This window comes from Ruditapes philippinarum, unplaced genomic scaffold (assembly GCF_026571515.1).
Source record: "Ruditapes philippinarum isolate M1 unplaced genomic scaffold, ASM2657151v2 ctg4533_1_1_1_1, whole genome shotgun sequence".
In the NCBI taxonomy this organism is placed as follows: Eukaryota; Metazoa; Mollusca; class Bivalvia; order Venerida; family Veneridae; genus Ruditapes; species Ruditapes philippinarum.
The window spans coordinates 79435-99389 of NW_026854266.1; the positions used below are offsets into that span (position 1 = coordinate 79435).

Below are 19955 nucleotides of genomic sequence, written 5' to 3' on the forward strand. Positions count from 1 at the left end.
GCCAGATATCAGCCAGATATAAAACTTAATTAAGCTAAACTCAATGTTCAAAAGCAAGATATAAAACTTAATTAAGCTAAACTCAATGTTCAACAGCCAGATATAAAACTTAATTAACTTTAACTCAATGTTCAACAGCCAGATATAAAACTTAATTAAGCTAAACTCAATGTTCAACAGCCAGATATAAAACTTAATTAAGCTAAACTCAATGTTCAACAGCCAGATATAAAACTAAATTAACTTAAACTGAATGTTCAACAGCCAGATATAAAACTCAATTAAGCTTAACTCAATGTTCAACAGCCAGATATAAAACCCAATGTTCAACATGGCTTTTATTTACTGAAGCATACAAAGTAAACAAAATGCAGAAAGAAAATCTAATATGAAAAGTCGAAATCTAAAGTGGATAAGATTTTATCATTATTTGAAATACTTTTGAATTAACATTGATATGATGCATTACAATAATATTTTTCCAAAGCCAAATATATGTCATAAAACATGTGTCTCACACTTATCAACAACATTCAATATAATTATTTCGCGGTACTTTGTAATGTCTGCCTCTAGATACAATTAATGTAGTTCTTTAATTTTATTATAATCCAATTCACTTTACAATCTTTACATAATGGATTCAAATATTATGAAATGAATTATGAAAATATTATAATTGGATTTTTTAAACAAAACGAAACAATTACAATTTTATTGTTATGAAAGTATGGGAAGTGTATCAACTAATTCTAAAAACTTAGCCAATCAAGAAAGTGTTCTTACTTTCGTCAAGTGGTATATTTGTACATGTATACATGTATTCAGAAAATTGAGATTATTAAATGTTTTTTACTTTATTTTTAATTTTACACTATGATTGCTATTGAAATACTTGTACACTGTTTGATGCGACATCAAATAAGAAATGTCACCGAAAACAGTGCAAAACACTTTTATTGGAACAAATTGTTGGAATTATGTGACATGTCACTCTTTTTAACTCGCAACCGAATATGAAAAAGCCTTTGCCACAAGTATAGAGTCAGGTCTGGTCCTTGCAGTCTGACCAGGCAATATACTATTTGCTGCCAAACTTAAGATGTTCATCTTGATATCACAAAATTCTAAACATCGAAGCTTGACAAAATTAAGAAATGAAGAAGGTAAATGGAATTTCATTTCTTTTTACCACTCGTCACTTTAAACACAAACAATCTTGACGTATGTGTTCCAGTAAATAGCACAAGTCTTTGAGAATCAGGTGTAAACGACATCATCTTCACTTTGGCATCTAGACGCACTGAAAACTGCTCGGTACCAGTGGCTGTGTCCCAGAATTTAATGGCACAATTGTTGCAGTTAGAAACGACGAATTTGCTGTCAGGAGAAACGACCGCTTTTTGAACCTTGCAAAAGGAAAGATAATTTAAAATATCATCTATATTATAATGTTAAATAGATCAGAAAAAGAAATGCTTAATATATACTGAAAAAATAATATTGTCTAAGAACAGCGTAAAGATTTTCCTTTTATATATTTATCTTGGACATAGATCCTTTGTAAACAATATATATAACCATAACGATATCCGCTGTTATTTGAATACAAAAAAGTAAACCTTTTATGATTAAATTTTTTGCAACATATATATCTACATTGATAAAATTGAAAAGCATTGTGTATAAAACTGATGTCTAATACAAGAACATTGAAAATAATTATATTTTCATTTGCAAAATATTCGTATCAAAAGCATATTAACTTTTATTACCCCTGCAATGTGCTTTGAAAGTGGCTTGCGGCTGCATACAGGCAATCCTGTCTCTGCATCATATACAAAAACATATCCATCATCCGACCCAGTCGTTACATATTTCTGATCTGGTGTTACTAACAATACCCTTGTTTCGCCTATGGACTCTTTTCCTATCCAGGCAAGTCGGGAAAACATCGGTACTTTCCGGAGAGGCGACGGTTTTCGGTCACATCTACCAGTAGGTATGTCCCAGAAGAAAATCCATCTACACAGTACACGAAAAGAAAGTACATAATTTGTCCAGACATGAACCATTATTAAGTCAAACTTCATCACACATTAAATGATGTTTAACACAATATAGGGTATGAACATGGGTATCTTAAAGCGAATTTAATTATCTTCTCACTTTGCCTGTTAAAACATGTATAACACTATTGTAAAATTTCTGGTATGTCAAAGCGTAATACAGGGTTAATATGTTTATATCACAGTATCTTGTAGGATAGGCGTTGATAAACTGAAAGAAAATATTTGAAAAAGAACTCACCAGCCTTTATCCCTTATTTATATTGTAGGTATGTTTTCTGTTCAGGTTTTTAATAAAATGCATTTCATATCCATACATCGAAACGAATATGCTTGTTTTGCGTTGCATAAGCATTTCCAACAAGAAATATTACAATTAATACAATATAAAACTCGTTAGATGTATTGTATAACATAGTATATACTTTACCTTTGTGTTGATATCAGCATAACATTCCCTTTATATGGTTTGACGTGTATACCGATGGTCGGTACCTTTGCAGCAATGCGATAACAGTGTATAAGTGCCCCACTTCCTTCCGACAAAGCAACAGCAGTAAATCTATAACGGTGGTTCTGGTCGGTAAAACCACCTTTCTTCCATGGAAAATGCTGATGATACAACTCCCTCACTTGTTCAAATTGTCGTTCTGACATCAAAACACGTAGGACGAGATACCTTTCGTTCACAGAGAGAACTGCTTCGAGACTTTTGTAAGACAAGCTGTTTTGTAAATGTATGGTTTTAACAATCATCATCTGGCCAATATTGACGATATCAATTTGTTCTTTTCCAGTCTTTTGTGCACTAACGATGTATAAATTGTCTCTTTTATCAGCTGTTGAATTAAGGATATTACCCTGTATTGTTTCAGATATTCGAAAAGTCTCTATCCAAGTTTTGATATCTAAAATTTTCATTCTGCCCACACTTGTGTCAAGAAATGAAACTAGATTATTTGAAAATAAATGGATAATGTCTGCAGCAATTCCAATGGAGCGCTGGCAGAGAAGCTTCTGAGAGTTCAAATTCCAAATCTTAACAGTTCCATCATCATGAACTGTTAAAAGCTCATCCCCATCATATGATGGTGACAAAGAGACGATATCTGATTGCTCAATAAACGCTTCTTTGATTTTCTTACTATCTGCCCTACTTTTGGCATTTTGACTTTCTTCAATAAGATATTTCATATCCCAGGACCGCATTTCTTTGTCTTCTCCTAATGTGATCAGCTGTTGCTCTAGAAGACAAATGTCATTTATCTTGCCACAATGGGCAGTAAATGTGAGAAGGATGCTGTCAGACTTTAAGTCATACAGGGTAAGTTGGCCACCATTCGAACAGAACAAAGAAATTTCTTTTTCCCAATAAACCGCAAAATCTTTTATAGAAAATTTCAAATTCATCTCAAGAATGACTGCTTGTGATGAAAATTCATTTGCGAGCACGCTAAACATACGGCCATTTTTTGTTAGAAAAACAATCTTCCCCCGTTCCGGATGTACTGCAACTTTGCTAATGGGTGAAACTATATTTATTTCTTTCTGTTCAAAGTGGTTTTCTCTGATATCAAATGCCAAAAGCTGACACCCGCAGCATTCTGGCTTTTCAATTTCTGTTTGTGATTTCATACTATCTGTTTCTGAAGGAACCAGCAACCAATGATCTTTGCTAGACAAAACACCATTTCTAGCATCGAACATGTGTGTAAACTCAAGTGAATGAATTGGGAGTTTGGTCTCTTCTTCAAACACCAAGATAAAACTGTTACTGTCAGCGCTTTCACTGCCATGAATAGTACCGACCGCTATCAGTTTTTGAACATTATTTGACACAAACGCATGGTCTGTTACAAAGTTATCACCTGGGATTTTATATGTTTGCATATATTTGAACTTCTCCAGTGAAATCAAGGTAATTGCACGGTCTTGAATAAGTGCTCCGGTGGTTGCATCTGAATTTGCGACAAAACCTTTCACACATTGTTTCGTTGCCCAGTCAGGTAATATATCCTCAAACAAGGCAGCTTCAGATTTGCTGTCAATGAACCCATGTCGCACAATAGCATGTTTTGTAATGAAATACAGGTTTTCATCAGTAATAATGTATTCGCCGACAGGTTTTGCGTCAACTTGAATATTAAGATCTATCATGTCGTGAGTTTCTGAACTCCAAACAGCAATGTGTGATGGCATCTTGATATCGTCAGCGTCTATTTTATTATCTGTGTCCGAGTATTTTCTGAGTATAACAGTGCTGCTAGAATAGGAGAGAATTTCTGCAACTCCTTGAATTGATGACTGAAATGCATTTGATGCTTCTCTTCTTTGAGCAAGACATGGAAACTCAGGAATAAGACCCGGTTTGTTTAAAGACTCCAGAAACTCAGCTGCCTCATTTCTTAACTCTTTCAATTGGAAGTGGTCTTCTTCTGGGTTAACGTATGCCAATAAACAGATGGCCAATTTTCCATGATTTGTTAAATCTTGCCTGGAGTTAAAAAAGAAGTTATAAAGCAGACGAACCTCCTCATCATCACTCGCTTCAATAAAGTCTGACAAATCGTTAATAACTGATGCAGCGGAAATGGTTGTTATCTTTGAGCAGAGATACTTGAAATTGCAATAAACATTTCTTTTAACTGTGTCTATTCCTGCTGTTTTATAAGAACGTAAAGAATGATATGGTAAACATGCAAGCTTGCGTTTATTGTCGGACTTGTATGGCTGAGGAGTTACTTGTCGGTCGGCATCAGTGATCAATAAATTGTTCCGATTTTCCAGCACTATCGTCCTCTTGATTCCCTTTTCTTGGAGAAATACTTCGAACAATTTCATGTTGAGATATGACTTTTTGTCTCCTGTTGCATACATTTCGGATGCCGAAATAACAAACTCCCTATGAAACCAGTTCAATGTCGATTTACCATGCGATATTCTTTCAACAAGATATCCTCGGATATCATACCATATTCTTGCCCACAATAAAGGTGGTATTTGAACAATTCCTTGGACCGGTGGGTCATGAAATTTGTACACTTCATTCAAAACATCGTCATCGCATGATAATGCATCATCAATCTCATATTCGGTAAGCCCTATCATTCCTACTGTTATAAAACCAAGTGCATGACTCACCAATACAGTACCGAACTTATTCTCTAGATTTCTGAACAGCTTACTGATTGCTACTTTAACTGTTGGAACAAGTTCAATCTCGGCTTTTGGCGTGTAGGATTTCCATTTCTTTGCTTCATCCAGGAGCAGTTTCAAGAAAAGGGGACCGTGAGTCGCTTTAAATATGGTCCAAAAGAAATTATCTTGACTTTTTGTTAGTGAGCGATTCTGTGCCTTTAAGCTTGTTTCTATGATTTTTCTTGCAGTCTCCTCGGTCAGTCCGGGTATTTCAAAATAGCAGTTTTGATCGGGGAGACGTTTTTTCAAGTTTGTAAGAATGTTATGCTCATTTGGAAGGGTCGAGACGATAAGTTTTACATTTTGTGGCAGAACAATTGGAAGCCAGTCCATAGCGTAGGCATTGTTTCGCGGTTCAAGCTGGTCTAAAGAGTCTAGAAGTATTATAATTGGTTCTTTTGCGTTGTTTGCAACCTGTCTTATAAATCTAGGTGCAAATTCTACAATTCTTTTCATAGTTTTATAGCATGGTGGAGACATAATTATATCATACACGTCAGCTAAATGGCCAATAACATCGAGCAACACATCGTAAACGTTGTAACAAAGAGGCGACGTTCCGAGAAACCTTATAAGTTTTAGATGAGGAACATTATTAAGCCAATCAGGAATTTGTTCCATGATCTTTGCCATGATTGAAGTTTTTCCAACACCAGATGTGGCGTATAGTACTAAAGGTTTTCGACCGGACTTGTCCAAAATGTATGATTTTGCAACTTCTAATACCTATAACAGATTATGTTATTAAACTAATTAAGTTTTTTACATATACATTAATAAGCAATTTTAAATGATTTCATAGCATCCATTATAAATTCATGCTGTTTGTTACAACTATGTCACGTTTTTGTGATGATTTTGCAGTAATTGATACTTACAATGGAAAATAATACAAACAATTAATTTTGATGGAGGTAAAAGCATTTTGTCTGAAACCATTTTGTCTGAAATTAACTGTCCTCTATCACTGATTGAAATGCTTAAATAAGACAGTTAAGGAAAAGACAACTCGAGAAAAATGCCATTTATTTGGACATTTGATCTATAAGAATCGGATATATTGATAATTGAATTGCTTTTTAAATGTAATTACCTTTGTACCTGCTTAAGATTTACATCCGAATCGTAAGAAATGAGACTAAACAATTGTAAGGGATTGCAACGTTTGCGGAACAGATTGATTACCTGTCGAATTGAGCATCTGTAGAAGGCCTACGCAGGCACAGGAAAATATGATAGTTAAATGAAGGCTTTGTGACAGATACACAACATAGGAGAAAGTACGATTAATGTTTTACCTTGTCCTGTCCGCAGAATGATTCACATTTGGACACACAGAATCTCAAATGATGTATTGTGCTGTTGTAATCCGTATAATAATTTGACAATGGAATCAATTTCTTCTTCTTCTCTTCTTCCGCTTTTTGTATCAGAGTTTTACAATCGGATATAAAGTCCTGGCAAAATGTGTTTAAGTATTCCCTGTGTTCCTCGTAATTTTCAGGGTTCACACCTCCAGGCATCCAATGAATGCTGTATTGTTTAATATTTGACTCACTGAGCTTCCTGCAAATTTTATCTTCAAAAAGTGCAACTTTTAGCTTCTCAACTTCTTTGTCTAGTGCATTCCCCTTTTAAGGATAGATAAAAGATGTAAAGACAAAACAAATCAAAACATCACAAAGTAAGATTACAAATGATATTAAAGTACGGATAGATACAAACACGGAATATTTCTGATCCGTGGAGCGTCCGTGGCCGGATGGTTAAAATCGTTGATTTCATTCTCCCTTAGCGCTGTATATTTAGAATCCAGACAGGGTTTTTGGATTCCTTCATGTGCGGAAACTGTCCAGATAACTTAAGGAACGTCGGTGGTTCTTCGTAGGTACTCGCTGAATAAATGCACGGAAGGGCACCTGAGTTTTTCCTCCACCAGTAAAGCTGGAACGGTGTCATAAAACCTAAACTGTGTCGTTGTGACGTAAAACTCAATCAAGCAAAATATAACATATTTGTAATCCAATTTTAAGATGCCATGAATAATTCTATTTTGTGTAAGAAAATACCTTTTCCAATTTGATGACATCAATGTATTTGGGTGTGTCTTTATCGTTTATACCGACTCCAGACAGATGTCTCAATGTGCGTTTATAAACAAGACAATGCGATTCTACGTTTGTTGCCTTCAATATTCCATCTTGAATTTCGCTTTCTGTCACTGCAAAGACAAAAAGAATATTCATATACATTTGTATTAATATATACCTCTATAATTCAAAATTAATGAATAAATTAACTAGAAATGTGTCCATAGGACACGGTGCCCCCACCGCGCCACTGTTCTGTCAATCTTATGACTCTAGGTCAAAAAAATTTTGAAAAACTAATCTTAATAAATTTCTGTGATTTGAATATATTTTACTCTAGGATGATTATAATATATCTTTAGATATATAGCTCAACTCGGTAACGAAAAACTGAGCATGATATAACTTTAAATCATTTTTAATAACAATGCAATGAAAAAGCTAATTATATTTATACTATTTATTTCACTGAACGCCGCCTTTCCTTGTTGATCATGTTTATCATATTTTATTGGCCATTTTGCCAAATTAAAATGGTGCAGGAGTTATCTGAAAATTTGCACGCACGTTATTAGTCCAGATGAATATGAAATGGAACACAAATCTTGTATAATACTTCCTGTCCCATCATGTCAAAACAAAACTTATTGGAGTTCCTTTGATGTATAAACCTACCAGATTGAAAGAACTGGTGTCTGTCTTCAGCTGTAAACTTGTTCTCTTTAAATGCTTCATCGGCAGCTTTCCTCAACAAAATCTGCAGCTTCCCGAAAGTTGACCACCACCCGTCTGTATCTCTTTCCCTAAGTTCATCGCATCCAGGCGAGAAATCGCCGTAAAATGTGAACTTGGATCTAATTGGCTGAAAGGTGAATTTCAAATAGTGTTAGTTCCATAATGGAGTCGTAAAAATTGTAAAATGACACAAGAAATAAAAAAGTGTTTCAGAAAAGAAAAAATAATAGCATTGCTAGAACATAATAGGCAGATACTTATGTACTTTGCATAAAAGATGATTATTAAGTATGCAGTTTTGGCACAATAACATCCATTGCATTGTTCATGTAGAAACAGGTACCCATTTTGTCATACGTCTTACATTGCACATAAAGATTAGAACATGTTTTTATGTCCTATACAAACTTTAATTAACACTACCTGTAAAATATATGTAGCAGGCACGGCATTCTCATCTAACCTATACCATTCTTCTAACAATATCTTGTTGTCTAGATTTAGTTTGATAGCCTCGTATCTTATGATGTCAAATGTTCTGATATCAAGGTTTACTGGAATAGGCCGAAATCCATATCTGTCTCCCGACAGTAACTTGATTGAAGTAAGAAAAATATCAAATTAATTATTGATATCGATCAAAGAAATTATTTGAAAAACACATTATAATCATTGTTAATTGAGCCTCCATTTTTGTAACAATTTTAACGTATCGCTAACTAGATTAACCCTTTACCTCATATATACGCGAAACAACGCAATTTCGACAACCAACCCCCCCCCCAATCCCCCTTGAGACCTAAAATAGTGAAAAATGTCCTATTTAGACCTCAACACTTGTTTCCGTTTGAGAAATTTTTGTTAAAAAAGTGATTGCTTTTTTCTGCGCCGCCTCTATCAGAAAGATACATCAGGTGGTGCCAGAGGGGGCTGTGCCCCTTTCTGCTTCGCCAAGAAGATTTTTGGACTTGTGTGAGGCTAGAATTGGCCTCAGGTCAGAAGGTAACGTGTAACCATCGCTGAAAAGCATTTGACTCTATCTCAATCCACTGAGAAGTTGCAGCTCTTTGAAATCAGTTTGGATGGAAAACAAATCAACGCAAAAAAGTGATTTTGGCATTTTGAGATGTCCCCTCGATGCAAAGGTGAAACAATATTTAAGATTGAGCATGATGTTACAGTCAACATTTGTGCTAAGTTTGATGTATATTAAAGCATATTTTATAGGTTCATAGCAATTTGAACTTGTAGGAAAACAGCCATTTTCCACAAAATGCTCATGCAGTAATGGGTTAATGTATTGCTAACTAGACAGTATTGATTGCTGATAAACAATACCGAACGGCAGTCAAACTGGGACGGCCCCGAAACTTTTGATTTACAAGTGGTTTTCTTTGATAAGTGCGTGTCGACCAATTCGGCGCTTTTTACAAAAAAAAAACAACATCTTTTATCTATAAATATTAATTAAATTGACACTTTACTTACACACATACCTTCCTGAACACATAATACTGTAATGAGGACAATCAAGGCAAATTTATAACCCCCTTGCACTGGCCTCAAATACAAATGTCAACTTATTGGAAATAAACAAACTAGATCTTTTGTTTGGAGAAAAACATATTGTACTGTGTCCAATTTTCTGGTATTGTGTAATATGTATAAAGAAATGTTCAAAATGTGCCCGGTTGATGGTCACCAACCAGTTCTGTCTTTAAAATGTATTGTCAATGTTTGACTGTTAAGAATGATAAAAATATGGATTTTTATAACAAAGAATTAGTAAGAAACTTACAACAAAGTTTGGACCAAAAGATGTTTTTTGGCAATTCTCAATTTCAAGAAGACACAGGTTTTCTACAGAATGATCATTGATGCTATCTTCTGTAACACCCCATCTCATATCCACAACTTGAAAGTCGAGGTCGCGTGATTGGCAATATGTTTGAAGACGAGGGTAAACCTCTCTAGCAAGTGTGTTCCTCTCTGCTCGCATGTCTGAAACAAATGTTTTAAACATAAATGCAATGTGGGTAAGTACTTAAAAGATATGTGAAACGAATTCCAGTTTTTAATACCACAATAAAACTTTAACTAAATTGTTACTTGTATCATAGTTTGGGGGCCTTTCCGTTAAAAAATGTATCAGAGTAAATCGTAAAAATATACATGCACAGTACGTTAACTGGAGTGCAGATATTAGTTACCTGCACTCCAGAGCATGCACATTGATTGGATCGGCAGAGAAAGAGGCAACGATAGAAATGTCATTTTCAGATTCTCCATCATTGGTTACTTTTTCTGGGGTTTCATATTGTGATAATAGGGAACGTATTTTTATTTTCTATGAAGCTCCCTTATACAATCAGATAGCCTCGTGTTTCGATGCTCTTTCTATTACATATAAACTTCATGTTAACGTATAGCCCATTGCCAGTCATTAAGTAATTTCAACACAACATATATTTACAAAAAGCCGCATAATTTTACTACAAAATTTGATTTTGTTTCTATTGGTGTAATTGCATTTGAGAGAAACACGTGTACGTAGAAGAAACAACAGCGTTTCTCATTAAATGAGTAATAGAAAGAACACCGAAACACGAGGGTATCTGATTTGTACGAGGAGTATAAATCATATTACTGAGTGTTTTGGTGTTCTTTCTCCTTTGTATCATAGGCAAAAATAAAAACACATTCCCTGTTGTCACAATATGAAACCCCAGAAAAAGTAACCCAATGAACGAGTATCTGAATATGATATCTCTATCGATATCCCCTTCTCTGCCGGCACAAATTAGTAAACCGCAGCCGATTGCCGAGTGTTTTGATGCTTATTCTTTTACATAAATTCGTTCAAATGGTAACCCTTTCGGTGTAATCTATATACTTAAATAAACTTATTTCTAAGACTTCCGTGACGAAATACCTGTAAAAATATCTTGAAGGATACTGATAATTACAATATCTATGAATTTTGACTCACCAGAAAATGTGGAGCTGAGAAAGATTTTCACTGTGGATTTTGGAAAGGGCGGCAAATCTGTCAAATCACCGCGTAACATTTTGTCGAACTTCTTCGTTGCCGCGTCATCATACGTCGGCTTTTCTGAAATGGCATATGAGTTCAAACGTAAAAATAGTTTTATTTGTGATACAAAAATATTGAAATGTATTTATATATGATTTCCAGCAGCCTAGTATCGTCACTCAGTTCATAACATGACAAATTGAAATATTTATAATACGAATTTCTAGTTCTGTGACAGTCTTCATCGTGAAATGTTTAGAAGTATCATAATATTTTACACATATATATTGTTTTTATATTGATATTACAGTTACTAGACAGTGCAACAATCATTATGATTTCAGTATGTTTTTCAAAGTAGGGTGACAACTAGGATCACAAAAATATTTACCTTTCTTGGTCGTGGCCGGATCTTTCTTTTGAGGACGATTCGCTCTGGAAAAAAAATATGTATATGCTTTATTGAAAAATAATATGTTTTGTTTTGTCATTAATCAAAAATTGAAAGACATCATTTGAATTTGTCCTTTTGTTTCGCTCTGTTTGCATGGTGGATACGTACTCTTGTATATCTTTAGATACGTTTTCATATTTTTTCGCGTTCTTTTTTGTATTCTTTTGTTCATGTTGTTTTTTTTTATTTAGTTTTTTTTTTAATTACTGGATGGGTAATTGATATATTAAGTGTATAAAGATTCTTTTCTCGCAGGAAAGTGTTAGGACTGTGTAACTCTTTATATGATGAACTTGCCACCAATTGATATTAACCTTTTCCCTTATATAAGCGTGTTTCGACGGCTTTTTGCCCCCCCCCCCCCACTTTTGAGGCCTCAAACATTGAAAAAATGCCCTATTTAGGCCCAAACACTGTTTTCCGTTTGAGAAATGTTGTTAAAAAAAGTGACCACTTTTTCGCCAAGAAAATTTTTGACATGTGAAGGCTAAAAATGGCCTCAGGTCGATCTAAGGGTAACTAGTAACCGACGCTGAAAAGCCTTTTACTCTGTCTCAATTCATTGAGAAGTTGCAGCACTTTGAAATCAGTTTTGATGGAAAAAAACAATGCAAAATAGTGATTTTTGGCAATTTTGAGACGTCCCCCCGTTGTCATGGTAACAGGAAATTTACCATTGAGCATGCTGTAACAGAGGCTATGGTGTAGTCAACATTTGTGCCAAGTTCATTAGTATTGAAGCATTTTTCATAGTTTCATAGCAGTTTGAACTTGTTACAGGAGGCTTTTCAATGAAAACGGCCATTTTTCGCAATATACTCATGGGGTAAAAGGTTAAGCCTGGCAAGGCAGATACGTACCAGGATTTATATTTTTGGTGCTCTTTTTTGTATTTTGATGTTGAAATCCCTTTAACTTTGAATGTAAAACAATATGCATTGAAAGTGATATAAACGGTGGCACAGAGGTGACATGTGTGTGTGTTTTTATTTATTTCATGCGCACTAGATACTATGTCGTGGCCACGAGTTATTAAGTCGTGGCAACGAGATAATAAGTAACTCGTTGTCACGACTTAGCAATTCGTGGTCACGACGTAGTATCTTAAAATCTGATATATCATAATCTAATCGGTTAAATAATTTATTTACTTATTCATTTATTTATACAGTCTATCCACTACACATATATCGTTACCTTTATCATACCAAAATATGAAGCAGACTTGCACGTTAATCTGTTTTGTTAGCGACATCACAAGTTCATTGACATCACGAGTGCAAACTTGCTTAGCATTTTCTGGTACAGTTTTTATTTAGTCTGCTTTTTATAGAATCAAATCATAACTTTAGAATTCATTTCAATTGACATTCATCTTATACCGAAGGTTAATAAAAGATATTTACTACGCATAAAATATATTTAACTTACACAACTTTAGCTGGATTCTTCTTGCCAGATTTATTTCGTGAAGATTTCTTTGCATCAACACTCTTAAATATACAAAAACAAAACAATGGAATAAGTTTATATAGTGTTAACCGCCTCGTTGTATCACGAAATTTAGCATTGTTTATGATACCACTAAATAACGTTTCGTGAAGAAATTAGGATGATGTGACTGGTCAGTTAATTCTATATCTACGCATCTGGCCCCGTGTTCACAAAGAAAAGATAAGGATCAGGATCAAGTGATCCTGATTTTATTTACATTGGTTTATAAAACTAAAAGTGATCGTATTATGCTAGAATTAATGGTACATATTCGAAATGTAAACAATAACTTATTTGCAAAGAAACCAAACTTTTTTGGGATAAAATCAACAAATAATAAAACAAATACAAAAATATTCAGATCAAAATGAGAATCAATTTTAGGATCAAGATCAAAATTTGGATTAACTGTAAAATGCCAATATCTTATAAAAATAACAATAAATTTATTATAAAATTTCATAAACATGCTATTTCATGTCCAGTTTTACCAAGTTAATAATGGATATTTAATCCATGAGGATAAATAATGGAGAATATTTGAGTTTTTAAATTTGATCCTGATCTTGATCCTAATCCTTAAATCTTTGTGAACACGGGGCCAGGATGTAAAATTTATCATGACGTCATTTTATGACGAAACGGAGCAGAAATTGACTAAAATAAAATGAGGAAAATGAATTTTGAGCACAAATAAAATACAATGATTAGATCTACTTACAGCTGGAACTTGCCGACTGTCTACAATGGACGATTGCCTAGTAAAAAGTTTTCTTGGGTGCCCACCTTTTAAATAAAATGTTATATAATCATTTATCATTACAAATTAAGCTTTAGAATACAATATGTTGGTTAAATGTTCCACATTTGTTACATTTTCTGACCACATCGCTGTTTACTTATGATCATCTCGGAAACAATACGAATTAATTAGTAGCTCTACCGTCAGACTGTTGATGTAAACAAAAGACCATTGTGTAATCTTTGCATGTAAAGTAGCCCTAAACATGCATTTATTTGACATTCGTTGAAAAATAAATTGTATTTCAATTATATTTGATTCAAAAATTTCATCAATTCTATAATACATTTTTTTTAGTCTGACAATCTTCAAATTCGAATCTGGCAATTAATCAAATCTGACAATCTTCAATAAGAGTGTGTCATTTGCACTTCCGATTCGTAAAAAAATTGAGGTAAATGATAGATAATATGGCTTATTACAAACATTAATAAATCATATAACCTGTAAGAAAGTGTTAATCCTTGGTAATTCTTTTCTTTGGTGTAAAATTCAAGATCAATTCATAATAAAGCCATGCATATATTTAAAATAACCGTTTCGACTATCCATTTAATTCGAGGTTACTAACGTGCTTTATATTATATACTTTTAAATGAAATATTGAGAAGTATTGATGAAATAAAATGCGTATTTTCATTTTCCGTATTTTCACTTTTAAAAATATTATTGTTCACTGCAGTGAAACATATTTTCCGTATTTATCACTGGTGTATTGTTGGACTACTTTCCTCTTAAATCAGCCAATACACAAAATTAAAGGAGAAGATTTAAGAATAATAAGGTCAAAAAAGAGAACCACCACAAGTGAAATATGATAATTTTCATATCACAAGATGAAAACAAATTCTGTATTTATAGAAAAATCTTGAATATCATCTATGTATTATAAAGCTGGAAAATTGTAAGAAACGAACGCCATTTACGCCCGTCTGTCTTCTCCTTATTTTTTTAACCAAAAAGTCAAAGGTCAAAGGTGATTTTCCTATTAGGTTAGACATACCTCCAGATATTCCTGATTTTTTGCCTTGCACCGGCATATTTCGTATTGTGTCTATCGCATGATGATGCTAGCAATTAACCAATCTTGACCCAAAACTCCGAGAAACATCAAACGTTATCCTACAAATAAACAAGAAAAAGAAAGCAATTATGCTTGAGTCAATAACCTGCTGCACATGTATGATAGATTTGTCCTGCTTAAATAAAGGAATGGTCCGTTTGAATATTAAAGTATGCACTTGTCTTAGCACATTTTTTGTCATATCCGCAGCGGACGTTTTACCTAACCGGCTTTCCCGGATAACTTACGAGTTGTTACGCAAAAGACCGACTTCTTATCCCACGTGATTTCTGAATCGGCGTTGATAGACAAAATCCATTGGACTTAATGTATGAGGAAAATAATTATTGTCACGGAGAAATTTCGCCACGCCTGAGAAACGAACCAGAGGGTCCCGCATTAAAAATCCGATGCTCTCCTTCAAGTATTTTAATAACAAAATGAGCTTCAAACAGTATGGAGGAGGTAGGCCTAGCTGTTGGCAAATGCTAATCACTTTTTGTTCCAGCAAGTTATGAGGCTATGGGTTAATGATAGTTAATGACAAAAAATGCTAATGATGGATATGAAAAAGTGCCTGATTTTCAATTGGTTGACTAATTTGTTAAATCAACTGGTTAATCAAAGAAACATTCGATAAATTATAGAATGTATTCTAGTACTGTTACGCCGCATATACCTCTGGACAGACCAGTTTTATCCGTTGCGCTACTTTCATTTTGTTCGTCAACAACATGAATGATGGTGGTATTGATCATGATGGTACCGATGAGGATAATGATAATGATGATGGTGGTGGTGGTTTTGGTGGTGGTGGTGGTGATGATGATGAAGATGGGATGATGATGATGATGATGATGTTGATGATGATGATGATGATAATAATGATGATGGTGTTGGTGGGGATGGTGGTGATGATGATGATGATGATGATGATGATGATGATGATAACGATGATGATAACGATGGTGATGGTGATGGTGGTGGTGATAATGAAGATGGTGGTGGTGGTGGTGGTGGTGGTGGTGGTGATGATGATGATGATGATTATGATGATAATGATGATTAATTTGTAAGGAGACATTATCGTAAAAGTTGCAGTAAGGTATAAAGCTCTTCGGAGAGATATATACGTTCGCAGCTATATACGGCGTCACACAGCACACCTCTGGGTTCCTACTTAGTTTAAGCTTATTATAATGCAATAAATACATGTAAAATAGTATAAAAGCAAATGAGATGGGCAACAAGTTCTGTTGGAACAATAGATTAAATCCTTTCAAGAAATAAATATTATAGAAAAAAATACATTTAGGGCAACATTGATTACTTTAAACATGTACATAAACTAAAAATATGTAATTGATTTTAACAATTCATTTACGTATTCATTTAATGTACAATTTTTATTTTAATGTGTTTCATCTAGAGGTCGCCATCCTGGTCTCAATTTAGCAGTGATTATTTAATTAGCATAATTGTAGTTTTGGATTTTAGGGAATGTGGGTTTGTGAATGTTTGACAATTAAGTATAATATATTATAGAAAATAAACCTAGATAAATGAAAACAAGAACAGTATGAAAAATCAATTATGATCAAAGCGATGGGTCGTCTTAATAAATCTTTGGACTGATTTGAAAATGATAACGTAATCTTCATATTTTAAAGGTTCTTACTTATTTGTAAGAATATTTAAGACTAGTTTTTCTCTTGTTTAAATAATGTGTTTTAAACAAGCTGTAGATTGTATCTCACTTATTACACAGAAATTGCTTGTCATTCTTTTTTTTTCTTTTTAGACAATTGTATGTATTAATTAACATTGTAAGTAAATGGATACAATATTAATATTTATATATTGAAACTTTCAAGAATATTTAACGTGACAATAGATTTGGTAACATATCACAAATACTTGCTAAACGTTTCTTACAATTCAAAATGATAGGGTAGATCTGTTTAATTTCTAATCGATTTCAACATTTTCACCAATGACAAATTAAACTAATTGCATATTCATTCATTAAACATGACTATTGAAAGTTTGAATCTTCTCTACGATCTATACCACTTCCGCTGCTATCGTACACACGTGTACGAAACCGTTGCGGACACATGGCTTATAGACAAATTAAACAAACTACAGCAAATTAAGTTGAAAACATTTTGTATGATTGTTATTTGCAATAACTAAATGTCTTATTGTTTATTGCTAGATCTACATGAAGATATATTGTTAATAACTTCTTTGAAAACATTTTGTACTGTATTATGAACAATTTATTGTAAAAATGTTTTACACTTTACCTATATTATGTAAGTATGGCTATAAATAATATACTAATTTATATGTAGTTTAATGCCAAATATAATATTGAATTGAATTGATTAAGAAAGTTTTGATTCTTGTGTAAATATTAACAAAAATATCTGCAGAGTACCCCCAAAAATCCCGTGTTAAAATTCGTACACTATTGATCGTTACTGGTTTCAACTAATAATCCTTAAGATATTTAACCTGTATTTATATTTTCTAAGTACATGTCAACCGTTACCACTCACAGTCAACAAAAGTTCTTATATAAACTTGCTCTATTTACAAAAAGTACATTCACTAAAGTGAATAAAAAAAAACCCTCAAATTCAACACACAAATATTATCTACTCACCAGAATGTTTATATGTTAACCCTTTCTATCACAAAATGTTTAAAAGTAACGGTAATTTAATGATTTTGGTATTTAACTTTATCCGATATCTAACGATTTTTCTATCAGTGATCTTATGTCAAGGCAGGGCAGACAACACTGAACAGATTTAAACGCTTTGGACGGTAGAGTTTTGTACTGATTAATCTCCCTTGACGATTGCAGTAACCGAGTAAGCTCCCTAGGTCAGACTGTTGCATAGACTTTCATTATGAGGAAAGGTCGCTAATCCTACCTAAAAATTGGGTTTTCGTGCTAAAAAGGTGCTTTTTCTAGGAGAATGAAATACCTGACACATAAAAAAATGATCTTGGTATAAAGGTGTAGCCAACCATATTTTTGCAAAATGCTTCAAAGAGTGTTCCCCCCCCCCCCACCCCCCGCACACACACACACACACACACACACACATCACTTTCATTGTATCAAAGTCGCAATTATCCTATAGACTTATAAAATATTTCATTTTTCTTAAGAAAACAACATAGTGTTAGTTTCTTTACTAGTTTTTATACTTTAAAACATCTCATTTTCATCAAATCACCTTCTGCATGTCCCACTGAATCTTTTTTCCCTGCACTTTTTTCAGCCATTCGCTAGCCATATAAATTTGATAATTTTTTAATAATTTCAAAGGAATAGTTTTTGCCATAAATTGATTCATTTTATACAATGCTAGTTAGCAGCTGTATTTGCCAGCAAATGAACGCCATGTGTTTTGTATTTTGAGAGTGTTAAATTTCATAGAACGAAATCGTTTACTATGTAAAAGTCAGTTCATAGATTTGTATGGGTGATAGAACATACTATGTTAAACCCCTGGCACACTAGGGCGGCTATCCAATGGCGTCCAAAGAAAATTCAGAGCACAGTAAGATCGCAAACATCGCATGAGCATCGCCGCAGCATCGCAGTGGCATCGCATAGTTAGCCGACCGACGGCGCGCATTTTGAGCATGCTCAAAACTAACGCCGTCATTAGGCTTTCTGATGTGAGCGCAGTTGGATCGCAGTAAGAACGCCGTAGCAACTCAGTAGAATCCCCTACAACGCAACAGGAGCGCCGTGGTTAGCCATGGCGCTGTTGGGAGATTGTGCGGCGTCTCTACCGCGCCTATACTGCGTGTGTACGATGCTTGTACGGAGCTTTATTTATCTCAAACGCTCTTACTACGACTTGACGGCACTGTCACGGCGACAATTGCGCTCTTAATGCGATTCTACTGCGTTTATCTGAAATTGCAGAAATGCATAAAAAATATCAGATTTTTCTTGCGATCTCGCCGCCGTGCAAACGCAGTAACATCGCAGTCTATTGTGACAGGGCCTTTGCATAGATATATATGCAGGGCTAGTTTTATAAATTTTTTCGTAATTGGCGCAATGACAATGCACAATGAAGTTGCCCGTGCAATCTTTGACTTTTATAAAATGATTAATATAACTTATGCACTTATTTATTATGTAACCTCGTGTTTTCCTGAGAAACATCGGCGATAAAATAAAAAAAAGTACTTGTCCGTAACAAATATGTGCAATCTTTAATGAGGTATTTTCAGTATACATCTAAATAAATACTTGTTTAATATACTTGAAGCTTATGGTCTTACCTTTTATTCTATATTCATTTTTTTTTATTTTGAAACTTGGTTACTTTATAAAGTAGCCGTGATTTTCTTGCCGAATATATGAGTGTGGTTTTAAGGGAGAGAAAAAATAAACAACGATAAGTTTGAAACAAATATTTTAATGGTTCTACGAAATTAATTTTTATTTTAAAGTATCACTAGAAAGTTCATGAAAAATTCTTTCATTTGACACCAAAATTATTAAAATTGATCAAGAAATAAAAAGTAAGTAGGGATGCCGTGTTTTTCTTACTGAATTTCAGAGTGTGGTTTTCAGAAAATAACATGATAAACTTTGAAACGAAAATTTTAATACTTCTCCTTAACTCATTTTTATTTTTGAGGCATTATATTATCAAAGACTATAAAACTTATGAAGCACTCTTTTAATTCAATCCAAAATTATTAAAATTAATTAAGGAATTTATTTAAAAAAAAGTTTTGATGTGACCCTGTGTTTTTCTTGTGTGAGTTTCAGAGGGTATAAAAAAGTAAACTTTGACACAAAAATTTTAGTACATCTATTTAATTCATTTTTATTTCTGAGGCATTCATCGAAAGCTTATGAAGTAATCTTTCGTTTGATACTAATATTATTTAAATTGTTTAAAAAATAAAAAAGTAAGAAGGGATGGCGTGTTTTCCTAAAAGGCGGATAGGCACCGAGTTTGATAATTG

At 33.6% G+C, this 19955-nt stretch overlaps 1 protein-coding gene across 1 annotated transcript; it reads right to left on the reverse strand.

The window, feature by feature from the left end:
* Window positions 1–496: 496 nt before the first annotated feature.
* Window positions 497–17731, reverse strand: LOC132739572 (uncharacterized). The gene is made up of 14 exons (XM_060727299.1): window positions 17611–17731; window positions 14880–14998; window positions 13796–13860; window positions 13012–13073; window positions 11518–11561; window positions 11082–11204; window positions 9891–10093; window positions 8516–8686; window positions 8033–8219; window positions 7337–7488; window positions 6566–6898; window positions 2500–5993; window positions 1776–2025; window positions 497–1409 (listed from the first exon to the last, which is right to left on the reverse strand). The coding sequence occupies exons 2-14, from the start codon at window positions 14914–14916 to the stop codon at window positions 1179–1181; spliced, it is 5352 nt and encodes a 1783-aa protein (XP_060583282.1). The 5' UTR covers window positions 14917–14998; window positions 17611–17731; the 3' UTR covers window positions 497–1178.
* Between the last annotated feature and the right edge of the window lie 2224 nt (window positions 17732–19955).

Bases quoted from the DNA above. Each gene is read 5' to 3' on its own strand.
- LOC132739572 (XM_060727299.1), bottom strand. From the start codon at position 14,916: ATGCCGGTGCAAGGCAAAAAATCAGGAATATCTGGAG. The intron at 13,074-13,795 runs GTAAGTAGATCT...TGTATATTTAAG, and splicing joins ACAGTCGGCAAGTTCCAGCT to AGTGTTGATGCAAAGAAATC. The intron at 6,899-7,336 runs GTATTTTCTTAC...TATCCTTAAAAG, and splicing joins ATGTCATCAAATTGGAAAAG to GGGAATGCACTAGACAAAGA.